Source organism: Epinephelus lanceolatus, chromosome 2 (assembly GCF_041903045.1).
Source record: "Epinephelus lanceolatus isolate andai-2023 chromosome 2, ASM4190304v1, whole genome shotgun sequence".
Lineage (NCBI taxonomy): Eukaryota > Metazoa > Chordata > Actinopteri > Perciformes > Serranidae > Epinephelus > Epinephelus lanceolatus.
This window is the reverse complement of record NC_135735.1, coordinates 15,825,821-15,849,063: the sequence shown is the minus strand read 5'-3', so window position 1 is coordinate 15,849,063 and position 23,243 is coordinate 15,825,821. Positions and strand designations below refer to the sequence as shown.

The following is a 23,243-nucleotide window of genomic DNA, read 5'->3' as shown; positions in this document are numbered from 1 at the left end:
AACCTTTCTCCGAATGCCGAGTTTCTTTTTAATCTAAAGCTTCCACTCCAAACATTTTCCTTCACTGCTTCTTAGTTTTTTCCTCCATTGCTTCTGCCATACTCCTAGCTGCCGCTCCATTGCTATGGTCTCTCCCCACTTCCTTTTTTGTACAAAACCTTATTTCAAACTGTCAGCATAGTATCAAAAGAAGACATCAGCGTCACATAAATACAGATGAAGCACTGAGAAAACAATAGGAAACAATAGGACAGTGCCAAACAGAAGAAGACAACAAAATCAAAACCAATTTACAGTATATAAACACATAATTTCTCCCTCCTTTAGCTCTGGCTTGTTCTTGTAAAGTACGTCACCTCCGATGTGCCCGTGCTGGAAAGTCACCACAGACACCAGACACCAAAACTCCAGTATACTATACAGAGAGCATTAGTCTTAATCAGCATTGTGTAAACTCATTTGGCAGCACCGGATGTTCATATGTAAAAGTCGTGCAGTCTAGCTTTAAATCCATCAACAGCCATGAATGAAACACCAAACTGATGTGGTGGCTTAATCAGACAGAAATGGGGTTAATGGCAGATTACTGCAACTATTATTAGCACCTGCATTCAAGGCTTCATTAATAAAGTGATGTCGAGTTTAATCTGAATTAAAGAAGCAGGTACTGTGAAGGTGACCCTTAAACAGTCAGTCATGCAGCCTTTTTCATAAGCTACCACATGACGTTACAACATCATCATATGACACATTATGAAACTAATTAAAAAAAACTTTTAAAGATTTTAAAGTCAGAAATTTATTAGATCAACTTCATCACACCACAGATGCCACCGGTAAAAGGGAATCGCAGGCAAAACGTCCAAACAAGACGTCCCTTTATGGTTCATAAATAGTTCGAAATGAAAGTTGTGCCAACGACCTGGACGTTACCTGACCTTCAGCTAGATGTCCTTCCTCGGTGTCCCAGCAACATCAAAATATGATGTTAATACGAAAGATCCTATTCAGCTGCTCTACTAAAGTTTATGTGCACAGTGCGCATTTCCATTTAGTATCTTTATCCTAAAAACTGAAAATAATGAGCCAACACTGACTTATAGAGGGCAGCACGGTGGTGCCGTGGTTAGCATTGTTGCCTCACGGCAAGAGGGTTCCTGGTTCGAACCCTGGGTGGGGGAGCCCTTCTGTGCAGAGTTTGCATATATAGTGTGTCAGCGTGGGTTTTCTCTGGGTTCTCCGACTTCCTCCCACAGTCCAAGGCTAGGTTATCTGGTGACTCTAAATTGGCCTTAGGTGTGAATGGTTGTCTGTCTCTCACCTCTTGCCCAATTTCAGCTGGGATAGGCTGCAGCCCCCCCACAACCCCCAACAGGATAAGCGGTTATGGAAAATGAATGAATGAGTCCCACATGACACAAACCCTGGATTGCTGGGTAAAAGTCCTGTGCTTCCACAACTTTCTCCCTAAGTGAACTTTGTCGCTCTTTATACAACGTCACTTGACTTTCTAGGAGGGTTTTTTTTTGGTAAGATTAACACTTAATATGACCTTAATATCTTAATATGTTATTTAATCTAATATGATCTTATAGGGCTGGGCAGTATACCGGTTTGTACCGAAAACCGGTATTTATTTTTGTTATGATATGAATTTTTCATATACCGCAATACCGGTGAATAGCCCAAACAACGTCCGGAATGTGCGCAGCGGGAAAGTGTTTCAGCGGGGAACTGCCCATTGGTTCGACAGCCCATTGGTTCGACATCCCATTGTTCTGACCATATTAAACCCATTGTTCCGAAGTCCGTTCCGAAATCATCATGATGCCCTGTGGTTAAGGTCTGGTTAGGTTTAGGCACAAAAACCACTTGGTTAGGGTCAGGAAAAGATCATGGTGTGGGTTAAAATAAAAAAGAAAGTGACAAACACATAAGCCGTGAGCCTGTTCCGCCTCAAGCCGGTCGCGGCGCACCATACACCCACCGCGAGCCGTTTAGCACCGCGGACAGTCGGACTAATGGGATGTCGAACCAATGGGCTGTCGAACCAATGACATGGACCCGTTTCAGCGGGGACCCATTTCACCGCTGCACACTACAGGCACACTTGAGCAGGTGAGAGTGAGAGCATAGAAAAGTTTAGAGGTGAGAATGGCTGCCGGAGAGAGTCCTGAAAGCAAAGCAACTGTACATGATGACCCAGAAGAACTCATATCAAAAAGATCAGTGTTTCCCCTATATGCAACTAGCAGCGGCGCACCGCCGTTTACAATTCTCCTCTGCCCTCTGTATCGCGCACGGTGGAGTTTCACCCCGATGCGCGCACACACACACACACACACACACACACACAGGTAAGCACACTAGAGCACGGCTCAGGCCGCATTTTCCTGACCGAAGACGACCCATCCCGAGTCCAAGACAGTTACGGCCAGGCTCCACCGGGCACGTCACGTCTGCAGCGCGAGTCCCGTAGCAGCTCGCCCCCCTGTCAATCAGCGGCTCCACCGGCAACGGGAGCGGCGCGACAACCCCCGTCTGTCGCGCGACAACTCTCTATTTTACACGGCTCTTCTATTTTTGTCGCACTACACTCCCCTACGCGACCCTCCAGCAGATAAAAACTACATGAAATAGTGTGCTAAACGAGCACAATGTGTTTTTAAATGAATAAACCATTATCAGAGGTGATATGTGATGAATTTTTTTCATGCATTTACCCATGTTTATCTATGACATTGTGTAAATGTCCGTGGCGGACATTTGAAAGCGAGTAGATGACAAACAGTACAGTAAACTTGTAGATAACTCAAATATATTTAATAACTTAGGTGGAAAATTCTTTAACATTTCTTGCAGCCTACATGCAGCCTCTCGGCTCGGCAAACGGTAAACATCCATGCTGGCTTCTCTACGTGTCGCTTCTGTACGCAGTCAGTGGAGCCCAAATGAATGGAGCGGAGCATGTGTTGCGTTCAGGCGTTGTCAGGTAAATAACAAATTCTGGCACTTGAATAGGCCATAGCACAACACCGCAGCATGTCAAGTTGGCTGAACCTGAGCAAAATACCATGAAATACCGTGAAACCGATATGATTTTTTCTTAAAACCATGATATGAAAATTTTGTCATACCGCCCAGCCCTATGATCTTAATAGGAGACAATATAAAATGTAATATTTGCCTACAATGGCCCTAATGGCCCATTGCTTAAAATAGATTTCTCACTTGTGGAAATACTTTCACTTTTCTAAACCGAATCATTCTGAGCCACACTGAGCCACATGTTCTGTAGTAAAAATTCATCTGAGTGGAACATGTTCTGCTTTGACTACATAGAATTACATATTTTTTAGTCTAATTTTGTATCATTCCTTCTGTCAGCGCATTTATGAACACAATATATTTGTGAAAAACACCTCACTCCACACGGAGAGTGAGAGAGGACTACTGTGGGAGGAGTGACAGTCGCAGCCGAGTCAACAAGAGAAGAGAAAGACATTATTTAAATGTTTAATGCTGCTGCTGTCCTAATCTGTTTCCTACATGAAGAAATAGGAAATGTTACTTAATTTTTTGGTCATCTCCTGCGCTCAATTTTATGTGTAAATGAAGTTTATGTAGAATTAAGTTCAAATATGAGCTTGATAGGAAGCAAATCAAGGCTGTTGATGCACACACTGTATGAAGGGGAAATTAAACTAAACTGGGTTGATTCATTATGAAGTGCAGTGAGTGCCTGGTGTTTGCCCTGTGGTCCATTTGCTATACATGCAATTTGTGCATGTTTTTTTCATTTCGGCTCTACATCTGCCCCTCGACCAAGTTCTCTCGTCGCTGTGCTTCATGAAAATTTCAGATGAACCATAAATTATATACATTCAGTGAAACTCTAAATATGCAAACGCTTGCATTCTGGAGACATGAACAAAATGACATGGTGAGCAGAACATGACGGTTAGAGAGGAAGTTGCAACCCCAGTAGAGGCGGATAAAAATGAAACTATAAAGGACAATCCGTATTACTAAATGTGTTAAAATGCAGAATGCAGCCGTCTGTGAATGTGGAAATTTGTTATCACATTTCTCTCGTCTCGTCTTCCAAAGAAGTCTGTCTGTTATGTGGGGAACGCTCAAGTGTTTGTGCTCTGATTAAGGTCTTTGTTTAAAGCTGCGTTTGTGAGACAAATGTTTCTCTAACAAGATTAATTCAAAAATGAAAACATATTTATATTTATATATAAATGACTTGGTTTGCTGATTGCTATTCGTTTACAATAGCTGACATAGGTTATTTTGGTTAGTAGGAGAGTGGGAGAGACAGAAGCTTTGAGTTATTGATTATGACTTCTACTCTGTGTCATGAAAGCGCCAGGAGATGCATCATATTATGTAGCTTCTGTGTGAAAAATGAAATCAAAGAGTCTGGGAGAGAGAACCAACCAGTAGGACTACTCAAAAAATGACACACTGTGTATACTGGGCCTGAATCACAACATGTCTTCATGCTTGCACAGCTCAAATAATCCAAAGCCATAAACATGTTTTGTCATTTAATCAGTGCTACAACAGAAAGTCTTTTTCAACTTAAATCCCCATAGCGTTTCCAGGTGTTATTATTGATGGTGGTGCTGTTGCAAAGACAATGAATCACTTTACATTTTACTCAGAGCCTTACAACTATACCACAGTTCCCACAGTTGCCTCAGTTGTTCCACCGATCACCATTTCCACTACTTGCCAACCTTGAGATCCCAGAAACAGGGATGATTTGGTGAGGTCTGGAGATTCTCCCCCAGAAAAATTTGAGTTTCAAAGACTTGTTTCTTGCACTCTGGTGACTTTTAATACAATTCATTTGATTCTGTTTTTGGTTCAAGGCCCTTGTACTCTGGCAGAGTACCAGGAGGAGGAAGGGAGGCCAGACTGTAAGCTTAGCCCACACCAGGGACCCACAGCCAGCTGTCTTCCCTGGCCCACACACCCCTGGGTCCTGGATGCCTAAGCAAGGCAGAATAGCATGCTTATAGTCTCTGGAGGACAGCTGGGTACTCGCCGTCAAGCGGGAGGGCAAGCTGGGTCCCCCAACCCCTGAGGCACTCCTCAAACCCCCAGTAGAGTGTTCCATCTGACCAATGCATGCTTAATGTAGTCAGCGTGGAGCAGAGTATCCACCCACGGCCACAGCCAACTCATGCGGGCCTGACGTGTCCCTGTCTCTGGCCCAGGAAACAGTACAGTCTAAGAGTTGTTGGGCTCATACATGCTGTACAATACCAGAATCAGGTTGTGATAACAAAAAGGAAAAAAGGGTGTGAAATACTCCTGGCATGGTGGTGCAGTGGTTAGCACTTTCGCCTCACAGCAAGAGGGTTCCTGGTTCAATCCCGGGTGTGGGAGCCCTTCTGTGCGGAGTTTGCATGTTCTCCCCGTGTCAGCGAGGATTTTCTCCGGGTACTCCAGCTTCCTCCCACAGTCCAAAGACATGCAGGTTAATTGGTGACTCTAAATTGTCCGTAGGTGTGAATGTGAGTGTGAATGGTTGTCTGTCTGTACATGTCAGCCCTGCGATAGTCTGGCGACCTGTCCAGGGTGTACCCTGCCTCTTGCCCAATGTTAGCTGGGATAGGCTCAAGCCTCAGCCTCAAGAGGATAAGCGATTAGAAAATGGATGGATGGATGGAAGACCACGGGAGAGCGATGAAAGTCTCTCGAGAAAAATAGAGAGGGTTGGCAAGTATGCTGAGGATAGTAACTGCAAAGAACTTACAATGATACTCTCTGGTAACCGGGGATAGCTACTGATAACTACCAAGGAAAAGAAAAGTGCTATCCCCTTCCTGTTTTTGTTACAAATCATTTAACGCACATCTTTTTTGCCATTAAACGAGCCTCCATTTTCCTGGTAGATCGTACCCAGTGGCAGACAGAATTGCATACTGGAAGCAAAGTTTACTGGGAACCAGTCTGAACGCAGATGGTGTCATTACTCTACAGCCAGTACATTTTCTTTATAACAAACTTTTCTATTTCCACTTTAATTTGTTAATTTTCCATCTCAAATCTCCTTTCAATTTTATTGGACCACGAATTTGGAAAAATTTAGTTACCAGCTGTCAAAACAGGGTAATACTCAGTCCTTTCTGTTGCATGAAGTTACTAAGATGTGTCGTGTGACATGTTTCCCACTTATATAACAGTAGTAGGGTTTCATTTTCTCATGTAGAGCCAGAGACTCAGACCATGGCAATAAAAGCTTTTTAGCTTTGCTGCAAGAGAGCAGTTATTTTTACTTTTCTCAGCTGGAAGCAGGGCAAAAGAGAAAAGGGTGGCAGAGAGAAAGAGTGTTAGTGTGTGTTAGTGTGTGTGTGTGTGTGTGTGTATGATGGAGAGGAGGAGATGCAGAGGGAGGTATCGAACATTGAGACTATGCTGATGGTAAATGGGTCACCCTGTTAGGAGTCGACAGCAGACCCATATGTGGTTGAGGGAATCATAGACACCGGGCTAAAACCCAACCAGGTGACTCAGAGGAGACTCTAAACTGTACTACCAAGACATTAAATGCATAATAAATGTGTGTCCCTGTATGAATTATGTATACTTTACAGTACAGTATGTGTCTGATGGAACATTTAATTAGCCGAGCTAATGTTCGCCCGCGTTTGTGTGCAATGTTCTGCCACTTTATGGAAGTGTTGTATTAGCGTATGTGGGTGTTTGTATGTGGAGGCTTATGTGTTATCTTGAATTTGTGTGCAGGGAGTGACAATACCACAACCTACACGCTGGCCAGTGTTCCCTGCTGCCTATACATTATCTCTATGCTGTATTGTAGTGCTGAGGGGAAGTTAATTAATTACCGGTGGTTGATCAACAGGAAATTCCTCTGTGACTCTTTGATAATTAAATAATTGTTTAAGCACTTTGTAAAAACACTGAGTTTGCCTGACTTTAAAGTTTTGCTTGCTTTGTAAGCAGAATACGTTTTTGGTTTTTGGCTGTTGGTAAAACAATATGAGCAATTTGAGACATCACCTTGGGCTGTAGTTACTTTGCCATATGTCATTTCAATAATATATGGCATCTATTTCACGTCTGCAGTTGCTCTTCCTGTGGTTTCCCCATTAAGGTTTTTTTGGGAAGTGTATCCCTATCCGCTGTGAGGGTCCAAGGACAGATGTATGTTGTTTGCTGTAAAGCCCTCTGAATTGTGATTTGGAATACTAGGCTTCATAAATAGAATTGAATTAAATTGAAAATAACTGTTAGTTGCCTCTGTTTTATATGAGGTTTTGTCACAATTTGAGACTGTTTTATTTTGACTACATCTTTGAAGAGCATGAGATCAACAGTGTGGCCATTTTATATCAAAATATTACTAAATACTGAGTTACAGGACATTTTCTGGAAAATCAGAAAATTTTCCAGAAAATTTTCTGGAAAATCAGAAAATTTTCCAGAAAATTTTCTGGAAAATCAAGTGGACCTTGCAGTGCTCTCTCATACCTAAACAACAGAATTAGTCAATTTCCACTGACTTCCAAAACGACACGTATGACTGTCTTGATAGTTGCAGCTTTAAACACATCCTTGACATTATGAAACAGTCTGCTATAGCCATGCTATAAAACTTAACGGATAGCTTTTTGCTACAAAACTAGGTGGTTAGATTTAGAAAAAGCATCATAGTTCGGCTAAAAATACCTATGTAACGTCCAGGGGGTGACTGGCTCAGAGGTAGAGTGGGTCATCCACTAATTGGAAGATAGGTGGTTTGATCCCTGGCCCCTCCAGTCCACATGTCTAAGCATCCATGGGCAAGATACTGAACCCCAAATTGCTCCCGATGGCTGTTCCATTGGTGCGTGAGAGCTTGTGAATGGTTACTGGGTTGCAGGTGGCACCTTATATGGTAGCCTCTTCCACCAGTGTGTGAATGTGTGTGTGAATGGGTGAATGTGACATGTAGTGTAAAAGCACTTTGAGTGACATTTACCTTATGTCACGTCACATACCTCACTAGTGTAGTTTACTACACATGCTAGCATACTACACTACGTTGTGGTGTATTATAAAAAGAAGTCAATGTTGACTTCGGGTCATGAGCACCAGTCTGGGGTGAAAGTCCTGTGCTTGTTTAAGCTATCCACCACCCCTTTCGCCCACCCTGTAGGGACTTCTTCCATATTTATCCAACCTTACCAGGCCCCCAAGAACAGCGCCAGACTTTGAAGCCAATTTTTGTGGTGGCCAAACTGTGTTACTACAACTTACACGTCTATCATGTGATGCTGAGCCCGTCTGTAAATCAGCTGTTTTACTATCGGGATTTGATCCATTCAGTCCGACAGCATTTCGAAAGTCTAGTCTACAAAGTCTAGAAGAACTGCACAATTAAATCATTTTATCCACATCCAATTTAGCAGAGGGTTTAACTGGAAATAGCCTGTTCGGCTGGCAGAAGTCTCTTGTGCCATTGCTCTATAGGTCTGTGAGCGGAAGATCCTAGGAATTTTATACCCGTGAAGTAGAGCTTTTATGGCTTCATGGTCAACTGAGCCCCACCTCCCATGCTGTATCCAGTTCTCTTTATGCATCTGTGAACACTACATGGACTTTGTTGCCTTTTATACATTGTTACATCATTTTCTCCTCTGCTCCCATAATAAATACTACGGCCGCTAGATGGCACTGCCTTACAATAAGTGTAGGTTAATCGCGAGAAACTTGCACAGTTGACCTACAGTATTTCGGGCAGGAGAGACAGAATGAATTAAAGATAATTGTTTAATAGCCTACAGATTAACAGATGATATGCAACGATTAAGATTTGACAGAACAATTTTGGTGCTTAGACGCTACATTGTGTAATCGAGGGTTGTCATCCCTGAGCAGCAGCAAGATAAATCCCCACATGGAGTCCAGACACTGGTGGTGGTGGAGGCTGGTGACTCTGCTGAAACTGATAGGCTGATGAAGCTGATGAGTCTGCGAAGACAAGGCGGTGATGGGGAGGTGGAGGGTGCGCACAGCTGCAGCATGAACATACTAAAGACACAAAGAGAATCATATTTAAAAAGACAGCAGCAAGACAGACTAACAATGAAGGTGTGTCGCCGCACTATTGGTTAAATGTGATCAGCTGATAGAACAGCTGATATTCCAATTGACAGCCGCAGACAATGACAGCAAGAGATTGTGAATAAGCATGTGTGGGAGAAGTGAATGGCAGATGGATGAAGTAAATTACAGGCCTAAGCATGCAAAAGTATAGTCTTCCTGTCTGAACTTTCACTTGAGCTTCATACTGATGTTTTTTCAGTCAGAGTGTACCTTGAATTAAAATTGTTTTTCCCAAGTTGAGAAACTGTTGATGTAAAAATAACCGGATTGAAATGTCTGATGAATCAAGAAACTTCTTTATGTAAAAGCAAAAATCATACTTAAATCCAGTATTGCTGAATGCATGTCACCTTTCTGTATATGATGTTATATCACCCACCTCTCATTGTCACTGCGTTTTCAAGATATAACTTTCAAAACTGTTAGTAAATGCCAATATTGCAATTTTCTTGCATTGTCTTAAATTTAACAGAAGCAACAAAACTTTACTTAACAGGGTCTTTTAGTGTTTATTCAAGTAAAATTGCGCTCTGCACATATGTTTGCAAAAAAATGTAAAAGGTGTGATGGTCTGGTTCTACTGTAAGTTGAACCACTGTAGTGTAATGTGACAATCATTGGCTGCTTGTGTCATCAGCAGAAAATTAGCAAGCCTGAGGCTATTTTTAGGTGTGCTGACTTAACAATGGCTCAAAAGGTAAAATCAGTGGAGGTCATAGACGCCACACATGAGCCCAAGCATCATCAGCACATTGTAAGTCACATGTGCTGCATGTGTGTTTCTCATTTTGCCAGGCAAACATAGTCAAATCTCCCAGTTTGCTGTTCAGATGTACTTCTCTTCACTGGAAATCGTAGCTAACTCTCAGGATTAAGTGTTGTTAGAGCTGTAAATCCACGTTGTTTCATTTCATTCGTCTCTCATGTGGAAAATCTCTGAGGAGAAAACTGTGAATTTTAAAAAGCGTGTTCAGTTAAACAATTGTGCTTGTGTGAGCATGAAGCGCTGGCAGTGGCATGCATCTCCTTCATCGCCTGGCCTCTTCTTGACACTGAGGCCGACTCTGTTGTCCGACCCTTCGTTAACAAAAGGACAACAGAGCAACATGAGAGCAGCGGAGGACAGAGGGAGACTGGCCTTTATGCTGTAATTCTCTCTGGACAGCTGTCATCACCCACTCCAGCCCTAGGGTCCAGCATTAAGACTGAACTGGTTTCTTATTTAATCAACGGTGTGGCTAAACGCATTACCCAGAATTTAGAAATTAATTAAACTTGCTGAAAACAATAAAATTGCTCTTGTAGTGGCATCTTTGTACATCTGACAGATTAAGTTCACACTTGACACACAGAATTCAGGTGATAAATTGTAGCTAGTGGCAGAAACTTTAAGACTAAAGCAATAAAATAATTATTGCAGGAGATGTAAGAAAAGGGCAACACAAATTAGAATATTAGATGTATGAAACTGCTGCTGTCAACATAATATGCCTGTCATTAGATGTATTGGGAAAAAGCTCATGATGCTACATGTCTGCAGGGTATGTAGGCAAAGCTTCACTCGTTGTGAAAAGATTGTGTGCTCACCTGTGAAAACCTATAACTTGCGTTTTTGTGTGACTTTTTTTTTTAGTAATATCACAACAACATGATGCATTTTTCATCCAGGGTCCTCAGTCTCTGTTTTATTTATCAGTGTCTATATAAAGCCTCACAAACTTTGGCACGGACTAATCTTCCCTTAAATGTTTCTCTTGTACCACTTCCTTGGTAAAAAAAAAGCCCCATCAGATTCCAGGGCTCTGAATAGACTGCTGGTTACTTTATATGGTCTGAGACATGGCGTTAACATGTTGATTCCCTTCAGTTATAAACATCCATCCATTCATCAATTTTCATACGCAAATCTGGGGCCAGGTCATGGAGGCTGCAGGCTGAGCAAGGTATCCCAGGCTCTCCCCAGCAACGTTTTCCAGTTCCTCCTGGGGGATCTCGAGGAGTTACTAGGCCAGATGAGATATATAATCCCTTCTGCGTGTTCTGGGTCAACCCAGGGGCCTCTTCCAGTTGTATGTGCAGAGGAAACCTCTAACGTGAGGTGCCCAGGAGGCATCCTGATCACATGCCCAGACCACCATAACTTGCCCCTTTTGCAGCGGCTCGACTTTGACCTGCCTTCGGATGTCTGAGCACGTCACTCTATCTCCAAGGCTGAGCCCAGACACCCTGTGGAAACTCATTTCAGCAGCTTTTACCTGTGATCTCATGCTTTCAGTCACTACCCAAAGCTCATGACAACAGATGAATGCCTGAGCGTAGATGGACCAGTAAATCAAGAGCTTTGTCTTTTGGGTCAGCTCCCTCTTTCACTGCTTGGTGTACCATTTTACCCTCACTCCTGAACAAGACCCTGAGACACTTGAACTCCTTCACTTAGGGCAGTAACACTCTCCCAAGAAGAGGGCAATCCACCATTTTCTGGCTGAGACCATGGCCTCAAACTTGACGGTACTAACTCTCATCCCAGCTGCGTCACACTTGACTGCAAACTGCCCCAGTGCAAGTTGGGGGTCAGATCAGAATCGCATCATCTGCAAAGAGCAGAGCGTTAATTCTGAGGTCCCCATTACTAAACTCTCTCTTCTCCCCGGCTGTGCCTTGAGATCCTGTCCATGAATATCACAACAGAATCAATGACAAGGGACGACCCTGGCAGAGGCCAGCACTCACTAAAAACATTTGACTTTGTGTCAAGTATGTGGATACAGCTCTTAGTTTTGTTAAAAAAGGACCGTATTGCTTTTAGCAACAGCACCAGAACCCCACACTCCCGGGAGACACAGTCATAAGCCTCCTCCAAGTCCACAAAACACATAAATGGGCTAGATGGGCAAACTGCTATGACCCCTCCAGTAGCCGTGCAAGGGTGAGGAGGTGATCCACAGCCAAATTACAAACATGTAGCACAACCCCTTTCGTTGCTGTAGTTTTGAAAGTATTTCCCTTTTTGCTGTAGCTTCAAACTGGGTGGTAGGGGTTCTCATCTAAGCCCTCAAGTAATGGGAAGCTCATGGTAAAGCCTGACATTCCTTTCTATATTCCACTGAAACAAGGGTGGTGAAAGCATAATTTCTATCTGGTTGTGTTCACTGTGTTTTTGGCCAATTTCCAGCATGGAGGTAACTGGTAGAAATAAATCTCACATAACCTGATAAAGATCTGTATGAAGACTTTAAAAGTACATTTTAATCAACCCATATTTAAGTCCCATTGAGATCAATGATCTTTTTTTCCAGTGAAGACCTGGTCAAGACAGCAACATAAAAAAGTTACAGACAAACAATAACCACAATAAAACAAAAAAGATATACACCAACATGTCGAAATACCAAAACTACTTTCGCACAATGACCAACTGATTCATTCACCCTTGTACTTAAGTAAAATAAGAGATACCAGTTCTCCTAATTTCAGATCTTTTTAATTACAGTGTATGATCAAACACAAAACCACACTTAAACTGTTTTCCCATAAAACTGTACAGTATATATCTGATGTTTATGTTGTAGCCTTCCAGCTGCTGCACAGCCTTTGAAACAAAGCATCTGCTACTGAATCTGCAACCACACAAGCTTGTACAATTTGGCAAGGTCAATCAAGCAAACCTGCAAGAAGCTGAAGGAGACCTACTGTACGATGCACATTAACTATGCCAAGGATGTGCTGTTTGTGTATGCAAATGCCCTGTGGTAAAATAATTGAAATGAGAGCACACAGCATGGCTCTGTGTTGGCACTGCCAGCAACTTGGGCACACATTTTTATTTCATGTTAAGAGTGGGCAGGAAATTAATTTACATATTGTTTTGTCTTATTCCACCTTATGCCTGATTTTAATGTTTGGTGCATCTTTGTATCTGTCTGTCTCAGAAAGTGGCTGAGCCTTTGTTTAACTCAATAAGTGGTTTTCATTTGTCTAAACACACTTCCTCATGCCTTCACAGGAGACCAATGAGCTGGTGGCCATTAAGAAGTTCAAAGACAGCGAAGGTGAGTGACGGAGGGAGGGAGGGAGAAAGGGAGAAAGGAAGGGAGAGAAAGAGGAACAGCTGTATCATTTCTGCCTCTCTAATTCCCACACAGAAAATGAGGAGGTCAAGGAGACGACTCTTCGGGAGCTGAAGATGCTTCGGACACTGAAGCAAGACAACATCGTCGAGCTGAAGGAGGCTTTTCGGAGGAGGGGGAAACTCTACCTTGTCTTTGAATATGTCGAGAGGGTCAGCTCGTTGTTTCACTCTATGCACACATTAATTCTTACATTACACGTCTCCACTCTGCTGCATCTAGACTCCCAAGTTTCAGGATGTTGAGACTGCTCGGTTAAGCATAAAAAAAGCATCACCATGGCAACATATGAACTATGCTGTTGGTGAATAATGGTATTCCCCACTGTGTTGCCAGGGTATCCAGCCAAGTGTTTATTTCATGACAGGTTTTATATTCATACTGTACTCCAGTCATTTTAGCATGGTGTCCCCCTTGCTCTCTGGTTGGGGTTAAAAAAAACTATCAGGGAGAGGAATCCCCACCCAAATATATTTATTATATTTATTTTCATAATACTCATTCTGGGCAAGATGCTATAATCTGGAATCATTATTCAGTGTCAGTAGAATATATAAGCGTGCATATATATGCTAATGTATATTGTATGCATGTGAGTGTGAGACTGTGTGTACGTGTGTCATAGTGTGTGCATGAGAATGCATGTGTTTATGGCAACCTTTCAACATTTAATAAGAGGCAGGAAGAGCAAATATAGATATAGACGACTGCGTTATTTAATTTTGACTAGCAGCAATTCTAATTAAAGATATCAACAGTTCATTGCTCACTAGCTGAAATGTTAATTCTTAATGTCAACAACTCATTTCTTGAGTGAAAATGTTCTTTGTAGGTATCTGTAATTTAATTACAACTAGTCAACCTTTACCATTGACTTCTATTCAAACATAGATTTCTATAATTCAGTTTTGACTGTTATAATTCCAAATAGGTTTTTTTTTAGATATCAAAAGAGACATTTCCACTAGTCAAAAATGTTATTGTGAAAATTTTTAATGACTTAGGTAGCTACATATCTGAAATGAATATGGTAATTTAAAAGATGACAAATGGCTTTATGGTACTTAAATACTATCTGAAATGATTTGTTGATATGTTTGACTTATTGTAAATGCAGTTGTTGTCTGAAATGATTATTAATCATCATTCTTCCTAGTGAAAAAGGAATGTCTGATATTTGCAATTTTATTGAAAACAGCAGTAACACTGGGGCGGCAGTGGCTCAGTCCATAGGGACTTGGGTTGGGAACCGGAGGGTCACCTGCTCAAGTCCACATCCGGACCAAAATATGGAGTGTGGACTGGTAGCTGGAGAGGTGCCAGTTCACCTCCTGGGCACTGCCGAGGTGCCCCTGAGCAAGGCACCGAACCCCCCAACCACCCTGACCTCTCTCCACTTAGTGCATGTATAGGTCCAGTTTGTGCATGCGTGTGTTCGGACCTGTGTGTAATTGACAAACAGTGAAAAATTGAATTTCCCCTCGGGGATTAATAAAGTATATAAAATTAAAATTAAAGTAAATTAAATTATGAAGAACATATTTAAAAGATGAAGAACACAAGAACAAGAGCACACATTTACAGTGCCTTATGACTACACTCATAAACACACATAATGCTTGCATTATCATTATCTTGCATGATAATGATAACGCACAATAAGCCCCATCAGTTAACCTCTAGTTTATAACTAATCAAGAGCATCAATACGACACTTGACACTTATAATTCATCATAAGTTACATAGATAGTGTTACCAAGATATCGGCACATCAGTTTTGATTAGTCAAAATGTGATTTCTACATGTGAAAATATACATGTAACAGGTCAAAGTTGTTATACAGATAAATTAAATTCACATTTTGACGTATCAAAATATCATTTTGACTTGTTGAATATATTTTCCAACAGTGTAAACTAAATTGCTAATTGTCAGCCTTACTTATTAAATGTTAAAAGGGCTTGCCATAATGCGTTTTTCCCCCTCACTCTTTTATTTTTGTATTTTAATCTTGTATATTTGAGCACCTGAATTCTGTTGTATGCACCAGTAAGGTGTCAATAAAGAAATTATATTCTGTTTTGTAAGAATTGTCTGGGACATCAACAACATTCATATTTCAAAGCACATTTTCACCAAGCCAAATACTTAAGCTACACATCCAGGCTCTTTCTTGTGTTTTGCAGAATATGCTCGAGCTATTAGAGGAACTGCCCAACGGTGCACCGCCTGATAAAGTCCGCAGCTACATCTACCAGCTCATCAAAGCCATCAACTGGTGTCACACGAATGAGATAGTACACAGAGGTGAGGAGTTTATCTTTAATTCTATATTTATGTCTCTACTGCAAAAATATTAATACCGCTTAGCCTGATGGCCTTGACTTAACGGAGGCCTTTATTTTAAACAGCATACCTGCAGTCTATTTGAGTCCTCGTGTACTGTGTAAAGCACATCCTGTGCTTTCTAGTGATGTAACACACACATGGGGGTGTGACGGACAGAACACATCTTCTGTCTTCTCAAAAAGGAGTGAATTGTAAAAACACGTTTAATTGCAGTAAGGGAAACAAATGATTACATTTATAAAGATAAATTGTCTCTGTGCTTCACCAGGATGTAGTTTTTTGTAAATTTATAATAGTCTTAACTATGTTATGTTAATATTTTAGAAGTGTATGTTAAGCCTTCAAAAGAAACATTTTAATCCATGTCTTTTGTTGGGGACAGTGGGACTTTTTATTTTCAGCCATTTTCCATACTTCAGAAAAGAGGGAAGACAGGCAGTACAGCAGGATGTTGAATGTTCAGAGAAGGATGTATCAGCTGAGGAGGAGCCTAAGAAAGAAATTACTGACACCCAGCGCCCATTTTGGAGTAAAAGTGACACGTAAACCAGGGTCCTGAAGCTTTATTTATTTGACACAGGTTCAAAGAAGGGTAAACTGAGATTATTTGTCTGGTAGCCTGCAGCCAGCCAATCACGTGGCAGCACTTCAAGAGGTGATTTAAGTGACTTTGAACGTGGCATGGTTGTTGGTGCCAGATGGGCTGGTCTGAGTGTTTCAGAAACTGCTGATCAGAGGAGAATGGCCAGACTGGTTCAAGATGATAGACAGGCAACAGTAACTGAAATAACCACTGGTTACAACCAAGGTCTGCAGAAGACCATCTCTGAACCAACAACACGTCCAACCTTGAAGCAGATGGGCTACAGCAGCAGAAGACCACACCAGGTGCCACTCCTGTCAGCTAACAACAGGAAACTGAGGCTACAGTTCACACAGGCTCACCAAAACTGGACAATAGAAGATTGGAAAAACGTTGCCTGGTCTGATGAGTCTGGATTTCTGCTGCCACATTCAGATGGTAGGGTCAGAATTTGGTGTAAACAACATGAAAGCATGGATCCATCCTGCCTTGTATCAACGGTTCAGGCTGCTGGTGGTGGTGTAATGGTGTGGGGGATATTTTCTTGGCACACTTTGGGCCCCTTAGTACCAACTGAGCATGGTTTAAACACCACAGCCTACCTGAGTATTGTTGCTGACCGTGTCCATCCCTTTATGACCACAGTGTACCCATCTTCTGATGGCTACTTCCAGCAGGATAACGCACCATGTCACAAAGCTCAAATCATCTCAAACTGGTTTCTTGAACATGACAATGAGTTCACTGTACTCCAATGGCCTCCACAGTCACCAGAACTCAATCCAATAGAGCACCTTTGGGATGTGGTGGAACGGGAGATTCACATCATGGATGTGCAGCCAACAAATCTGCAGCAACTGTGATTTGTCATCATGTCAATATGGACCAAAATCTCTGAGGAATGTTTCAAGCACCTTGTTGAATCAATGCCATGAAGGATTAAGGCAGCTCTGAAGGCAAAAGGGGGTCCAAATTGGTACTAGCAAGGTGTACCTAATAAAGTGGCTGGTGAGCGTTACATACATGTATTGTACTGTAATGTACATTTCATACCAATCACTTAAAATGTGTAAAAAAAAAAAACAACTTTTTTTTTTTCATTCAGGTCCCAGGATGTAATATGTAATTATGTAAAAAAAAAAAAAAAAAAGGGTTATGTTTTGTCTCATAATAGAAAGTTGTCATTTGTCTGCGTCTCTCTTCCAGATATCAAGCCAGAGAACCTCCTCATCAGCTCAGAGGATGTTCTCAAACTCTGTGACTTTGGTGAGTCTTTGCTCTTCTTCTCCTGATCTTTACAGCAGCAGTATTGTCACGCTGAGTTGTTGAGATTTACGTGTGCAATGCAGTAAAACCTCACAGACTCTCGCACGTTTGCCTTGTCAAATAAAAGTAACTGCTTGTAAAATCAAGGTGTTTGTTTAACAGACTGATTATTTGACGTTGTGCTGCATCTGCAGATTCATCGTAATGCTGTCAAATTATCTATGATATCTGCCGTTATATCTGCAATTTCAGTTTGGTTTTTTGGGCTCAGTTTTCTGTGAAAGATCCCACCATTAATTTGTCACCTTGTAAGTTGTAAGGATCAATTCTGCCACTGGGAAGCAGCCAGCTCTATAAAACACACTCCAATGGTTGTTATCACAATTTATCTGCCAAAGCTATATTTCAATAACGGCAGGTGAATGTTAGGAACCTGTTTTCCTTGTAAAATGCTGAGGAATTATTTGGATAGCTTTGTCATTTTATAGTTTCCCAGGTGTGTATCGTACATTTGTTTGAGTATTTGCTAAATCACACGGTCAGTTAGCTTTGCATAATTGGCTAATGCGATCCCACTGAGTCAGCTGGGGTGAGATTTGTTTGTTATTCACTGTTGGAGCTGGCATTCTGTTTATTGTGATTTTTCATGCTTAAAATGGACTCTCTGTACACCAGTTATCTAAAGCACAGTCTCAGCCCGCCTGCAGTGACATAACTAATTAGAGTCTGGTCACATGGGATGATGGCCATGTTGTTACTGTCGCTGTCCAAATGATTAAATGATTGGAGTGTTGATTACTTTATTCTTACTAATTAGCCATTTATATTTATCACAGAGTGCTGTATGTTTGAAATATACTGTAAGTGTCAGCGCCTATATGATTTATTCATCTCCATGTTTCTGTGGCTCAGGTTTTGCTCGTAACCTGTCTGAAGGAACAGATGCCAACTACACAGAGTATGTGGCGACAAGGTGGTACCGCTCGCCTGAGCTGCTGCTGGGGTGAGTGTGTGTGTGTGTGTGTGTGTGTGTGTGTGTGTGTGTGTGTGTGTGTGTGTGTGAAGGAGACTACGTGAGAAATAAGGGGAAAGAGAAAAGGACCTCATTCTGTTGGCTTTGACAAATCATTCTCAGCGTTTTTTATCTTCTCACAGTGCTGGTTTTTGTATAAGACTGTATCAGACAAGGACACACTGATCCATCACTTTCTCTCCAGATACCGTTTCCAATACCTTTATTCAGGATATCAGTCTGTTCGGAGTACCATTCAAATACCAGTGCTCTCATTTGACCAAACTCAAAATCTGTCAAATTCACTGGAAAGAAGGGGGGCAGTTTTTATGTAAGGTAACATCACGAGGACAAGGGTTTCTTTAGCCAGCGGTGGAGGAAGTGCTCAATTTACTTAAGTGAAAGTACAATACCACAGTGTAATAGTACTCTGTTACAAGTAAAAGTCCTGTATTCACAATCATCCATCCATCCATCCATTTTCTAACCGCTTATCCTCTTGAGGGTCGCGGGGGGGCTGGAGCCTATCCCAGTTGACATTGGGCGAGAGGCAGGGTACACCCTGGACAGGTCGCCAGACTATCACAGGGTTATTCAAAATCATACTCATGTAAAAGTACGAATTAGTATCAAAATAAATCCCATCCCAAAAATTTGTGACGCTTAGTAAAACTTGAATATAAACAGAATTCAATTATCTGCAAATCCATTCTCACATATATTCAGTTTAACACAGTACAAAGACAACATGTTCACACTGATAAACTTTGTTATTTTTGTTTTTTTTTAATAAATATACACTCATTCTGAATTTGATGGCAGCAACACCTGTCAAAAGCGTTGGGACAGGGACAACAAAAGACCGGGGAAGTTACAGGTTAACTGATAATAGGTGATAGTATCACGATTGGGTTTGAAAGGGGCACCCTTAAAAGGCTCAGTCGTTCACAACCAAGGATGGTCACTTTGCAAAAAAAAAAAAAAAAAAAAAAAATTGTGGGCTGATAGACCAACAGTTTAAAAATGTTTCTCAAAGCATGATTACAAGGACTTTAGGGATCTCACCATCTACAATCCATAATATCATCAAAAGATTCAGAGAATCCGGAGAAATCTCTGCATGTAAAGTACAAGGCTGAAAACCAACACTCAATGCCCGTGACCTACGACTGCTCAGATGGCACGACATTAAAAACTGTCTTGATTCTATAAAGGATATTAGGTAGCACTTTACTTGAAGGTATCTACATAAGGGTGACATGACACTGTCATAACTATGACATGACACTGTCATGAACTTTTCATAAACATTATGTACATGTCATAAACGTTTATGACTGCTGTCATTTGGTATTTGTAATGACAAGTTGACATTGTTTGGGTTGTCTTGATTATGACAACTTGACATTAATCAAAGTGAAATTACCAGAAGTTGTCTTTGTCATGATAAGCTGACATAAATTTGTTTGGGATGTCCTTATAATGACATCTTGACATTAATGTAAAGACATCTGCTGGTAATGTCATCCTGGTTAATGTCAACTTGTCATAATAAGGACACCCCAAACAAATTTAATGTCAACTTGTCATGACAAAGACAACTTCTGGTAATGTCACTTTGATTAATGTCAAGTTGTCATAATCAAGACAACCCAAACAATGTTAACTTGTCATTACAAAAACCGAATGACACTTAATGACAGCATGTGGACATGTACATAATGTTCATGACAACATCTGTGATGGTACAAGGGTGTGTTAGTGCCTAAAGCATAATGGGTAACTTGCATGAATGCTAAAATGTACATATAGGTTTTTGCCATCCAAACAATGTCTTTTTCAAGGATTTTATTCCAGGTCTCTTATTCCAAGTCACGTTTTGCAGGTGTTACAACAGTGTATCTTAGGTGTAAGAGAGTGCAGGTACTAGACTGGCCTGCCTGCAGTAATACAGTGCAAAAGACAACAATGGAGAAGCTGACTGTTGAGCAACTGAAGTCGTAAATCAGGCAACAATGGGAAAGTTTCACTTTCAAAACTTCAACAATTAGTGTCCTCAGTTCCCAAATGCTTACTGAGTATTGTTAAAAGCAAAGGTGATGTAACACAGTGGTAAACACGCCACTGTCCCAACTTTTTTGGAGTGTGTTGCAGGCATCAAAGTCAGAGCATGTGCATATTTACAAAGTCACAGTCTGAACATTAAATATCTCATCTTTGGACTGTATTCAATTCAATATAGGTCAAAGAGGATTGGCAAATCATTGCATTCTGTTTTTATTTATGTTTCACAGTGTCCCAATTTTTGGGAATTGGGACACTGAATTGGAGTCTGGATTTGGCAAGAGCGTAGATAAGTTTCACTTTCAGTTCAGTTTTAAATAGTAAGGCTTTAGCGAGTCCTCCATTTAGTGCTCCTTATGACATTTTCAAGAATCCACCACGCTTGAATGAAAACAACCAGTCAGCGCAGAAGTGTCTCTAACGCAGCTGTCAATTATGTCAATCACTGCCTGTCAAGCTGTCAAACCAAGCAGCGCTGATCAAATATGAATCAAGATTATGTTACTGCATTGCCTGTTTCTCGTCTCAGATGTTTTCAGAAACATATTTTAGTGCACTGCTCAGCTGTAAAATGAGAAATTGTGACCCGGCCACCATATTGGAAACAGTCAAAACCAAAAATGAAGCACTGCCCACCACCAGACAACTTTTCTCATTCTACAAAATTATTTTTATAAAAGTTACCAACTGTAGCTTTAAATAAATGATCAAAATAGCTCCTAATATATTTACAAAAGTTATAGCTCCAATTTAAATAAATTAATTAAACTAAACTAAACTAAATTAAATTTAATTTAATTTAATTAAAATTAAAATAGAAATATACATTTATTTATGTATTTTATATTATATATTATATATACACATATTTAAATATTTTATATATTTATATTTTTTATATATTTAGATATTTTATTAATATATTTTATTTTTTTTATTATATTTTGATAACAAAAGTTTTAGCTCCAATTGAATTACACTTAAAATTAAATAGATTAAATAAAATTAATTAAAATAAAATTAAATTCAATAAAATAAAATAAAATAAAACAAAACAAAATTAAATTGAATTAAATTAAATTAAACAAAAATAAATCAAATTAAAATAAAAATATGTATTTATTTATGTATTTTATATTATATATACGTATTTTAATGTTTTATTTATTCATATTTTTGGGTATTTTTATTTATATATTTTATTTTTTATTATATTTTAATAGATTAATCTCTAAAATAGAGATAATAGAAAATAGAGCTCTATTATATTGTTATTTTTTAATTATTTTATTAATTTAGTTTTATTTATTATTAATTTAAAAGCTATTATTTGTGTGTGTGTGTGTGTGTCTTTGCTCAGTCCCATAAACCATTTTGTGCAGTTCACCTTTTTTCATCAGACCACAGGGGAGACAGGTGTTACTCTTTCCCCAGAAAGAGGCGATGATTCACCTGCTTCCACATTATGACATAAGGCATCGTGCACACAAAACATACCCCGAGACCAAATCTCTGTTTCGAGGTTGCTTTTGTGTCTTATGTTGTTTTTGCTGCATTGAAATGTCCATTCTAGCTTGGAGACAACTGAACGTCATCTAGCCTCACTGCTGTAGCCTGATTTAGTAAATGCCTTGGAACATTTATTGAGACAGCGTTTGAATGCCGCCCACTCAAATACTCTCTCCCTCCAACACCACCGCTCCTCTGCTTCTCTGCTGCCAGATCTCTCGCCATTTCTCACCAGACTCCTCAGCTCCGTTCCTTCAGAAATGACCATCTTCTTTATCAGAAACGCAGCATCCATCCTCCACTAATAACACCATCCTCACCACCATCATCCTCATCATCATCTCGATGTAATATTTTGTGTCTTTCTCTCTCTGTGTTCACTTCAGGGCTCCCTATGGGAAGGCAGTGGACATGTGGTCGGTGGGGTGTATCCTCGGGGAGCTGAGTGACGGACAGCCCTTGTTTCCAGGGGAAAGTGAAATAGATCAGGTCTGTGATGAAATGAGTTGTGCATCAGGCACTTAGTTTTTCGACAGAAAATTGATCAACGATTAATCGTTATGAAAGTATACTACGCAGGATTTTCCTAAATTACAATATAGGGACTCATACAGAAGTAATCCCTCTCAGTCATCACTCATGACCCACTGTGGCTGTGTATTTATTTTATTTATTTTATTTTTTTTTTTGTAGAGACCGTTTTTTCATATTTTCTTATTTTCAGTGTTTATTACGTTAATGGTCGTGTGCCTCCACAGCAGGTGAGGTAGCGCCTTATAGAAAGGTAGCGACAGGTGCCAGACCGTAAGCAGCAGGCATCCAAGAGACACAGTGCCAAAAAGACGCAAATATAGCGAGGCAAAACGCCAAACAAGAGTGAATCTGGGGTTGGCTTTTACGCTCTCTTTCACTGGCGAGTGTGTATACAGACACTAACCGACAATCCTGCATAGTATACCTTTAGGTTATTTGTAAAATAAGAAATTGTATGTGTACATTCTAACTTCTCCGCTGTGAGGATTTGCAGCTTTTCTTTATCTCATATCTAAAAAATAAAATAAATGTTTCCTCTGTACCTGACGAAGAGTCACTGTGGACCTGAAATATTTTTTCTAAGGTAATAAAATAGCTCTTTTAAGGGAGTGTTTAACACTGTTGATAGACGAAAGTCACACTCACAGGTTTTTGGAAATAACACCTGG

At 40.5% G+C, this 23,243-nt stretch overlaps 1 protein-coding gene across 6 annotated transcripts in view; it reads left to right on the top strand.

Moving 5' to 3' along the window:
* Positions 1 to 23,243, top strand: part of cdkl5 (cyclin dependent kinase like 5) — a 60,864-nt gene that overhangs the window by 13,155 nt on the left and 24,466 nt on the right. For all 6 annotated transcript variants that reach the window (XM_078174504.1, XM_033625723.2, XM_033625475.2 and 3 more), the window contains exons 4-9: positions 13,133 to 13,178; positions 13,272 to 13,408; positions 15,445 to 15,565; positions 17,397 to 17,456; positions 18,369 to 18,459; positions 22,428 to 22,530. In XM_078174504.1, coding sequence (XP_078030630.1) covers positions 13,133 to 13,178; positions 13,272 to 13,408; positions 15,445 to 15,565; positions 17,397 to 17,456; positions 18,369 to 18,459; positions 22,428 to 22,530 — 558 coding nt within the window. The remainder of the gene's footprint in view (positions 1 to 13,132; positions 13,179 to 13,271; positions 13,409 to 15,444; positions 15,566 to 17,396; positions 17,457 to 18,368; positions 18,460 to 22,427; positions 22,531 to 23,243) is intronic.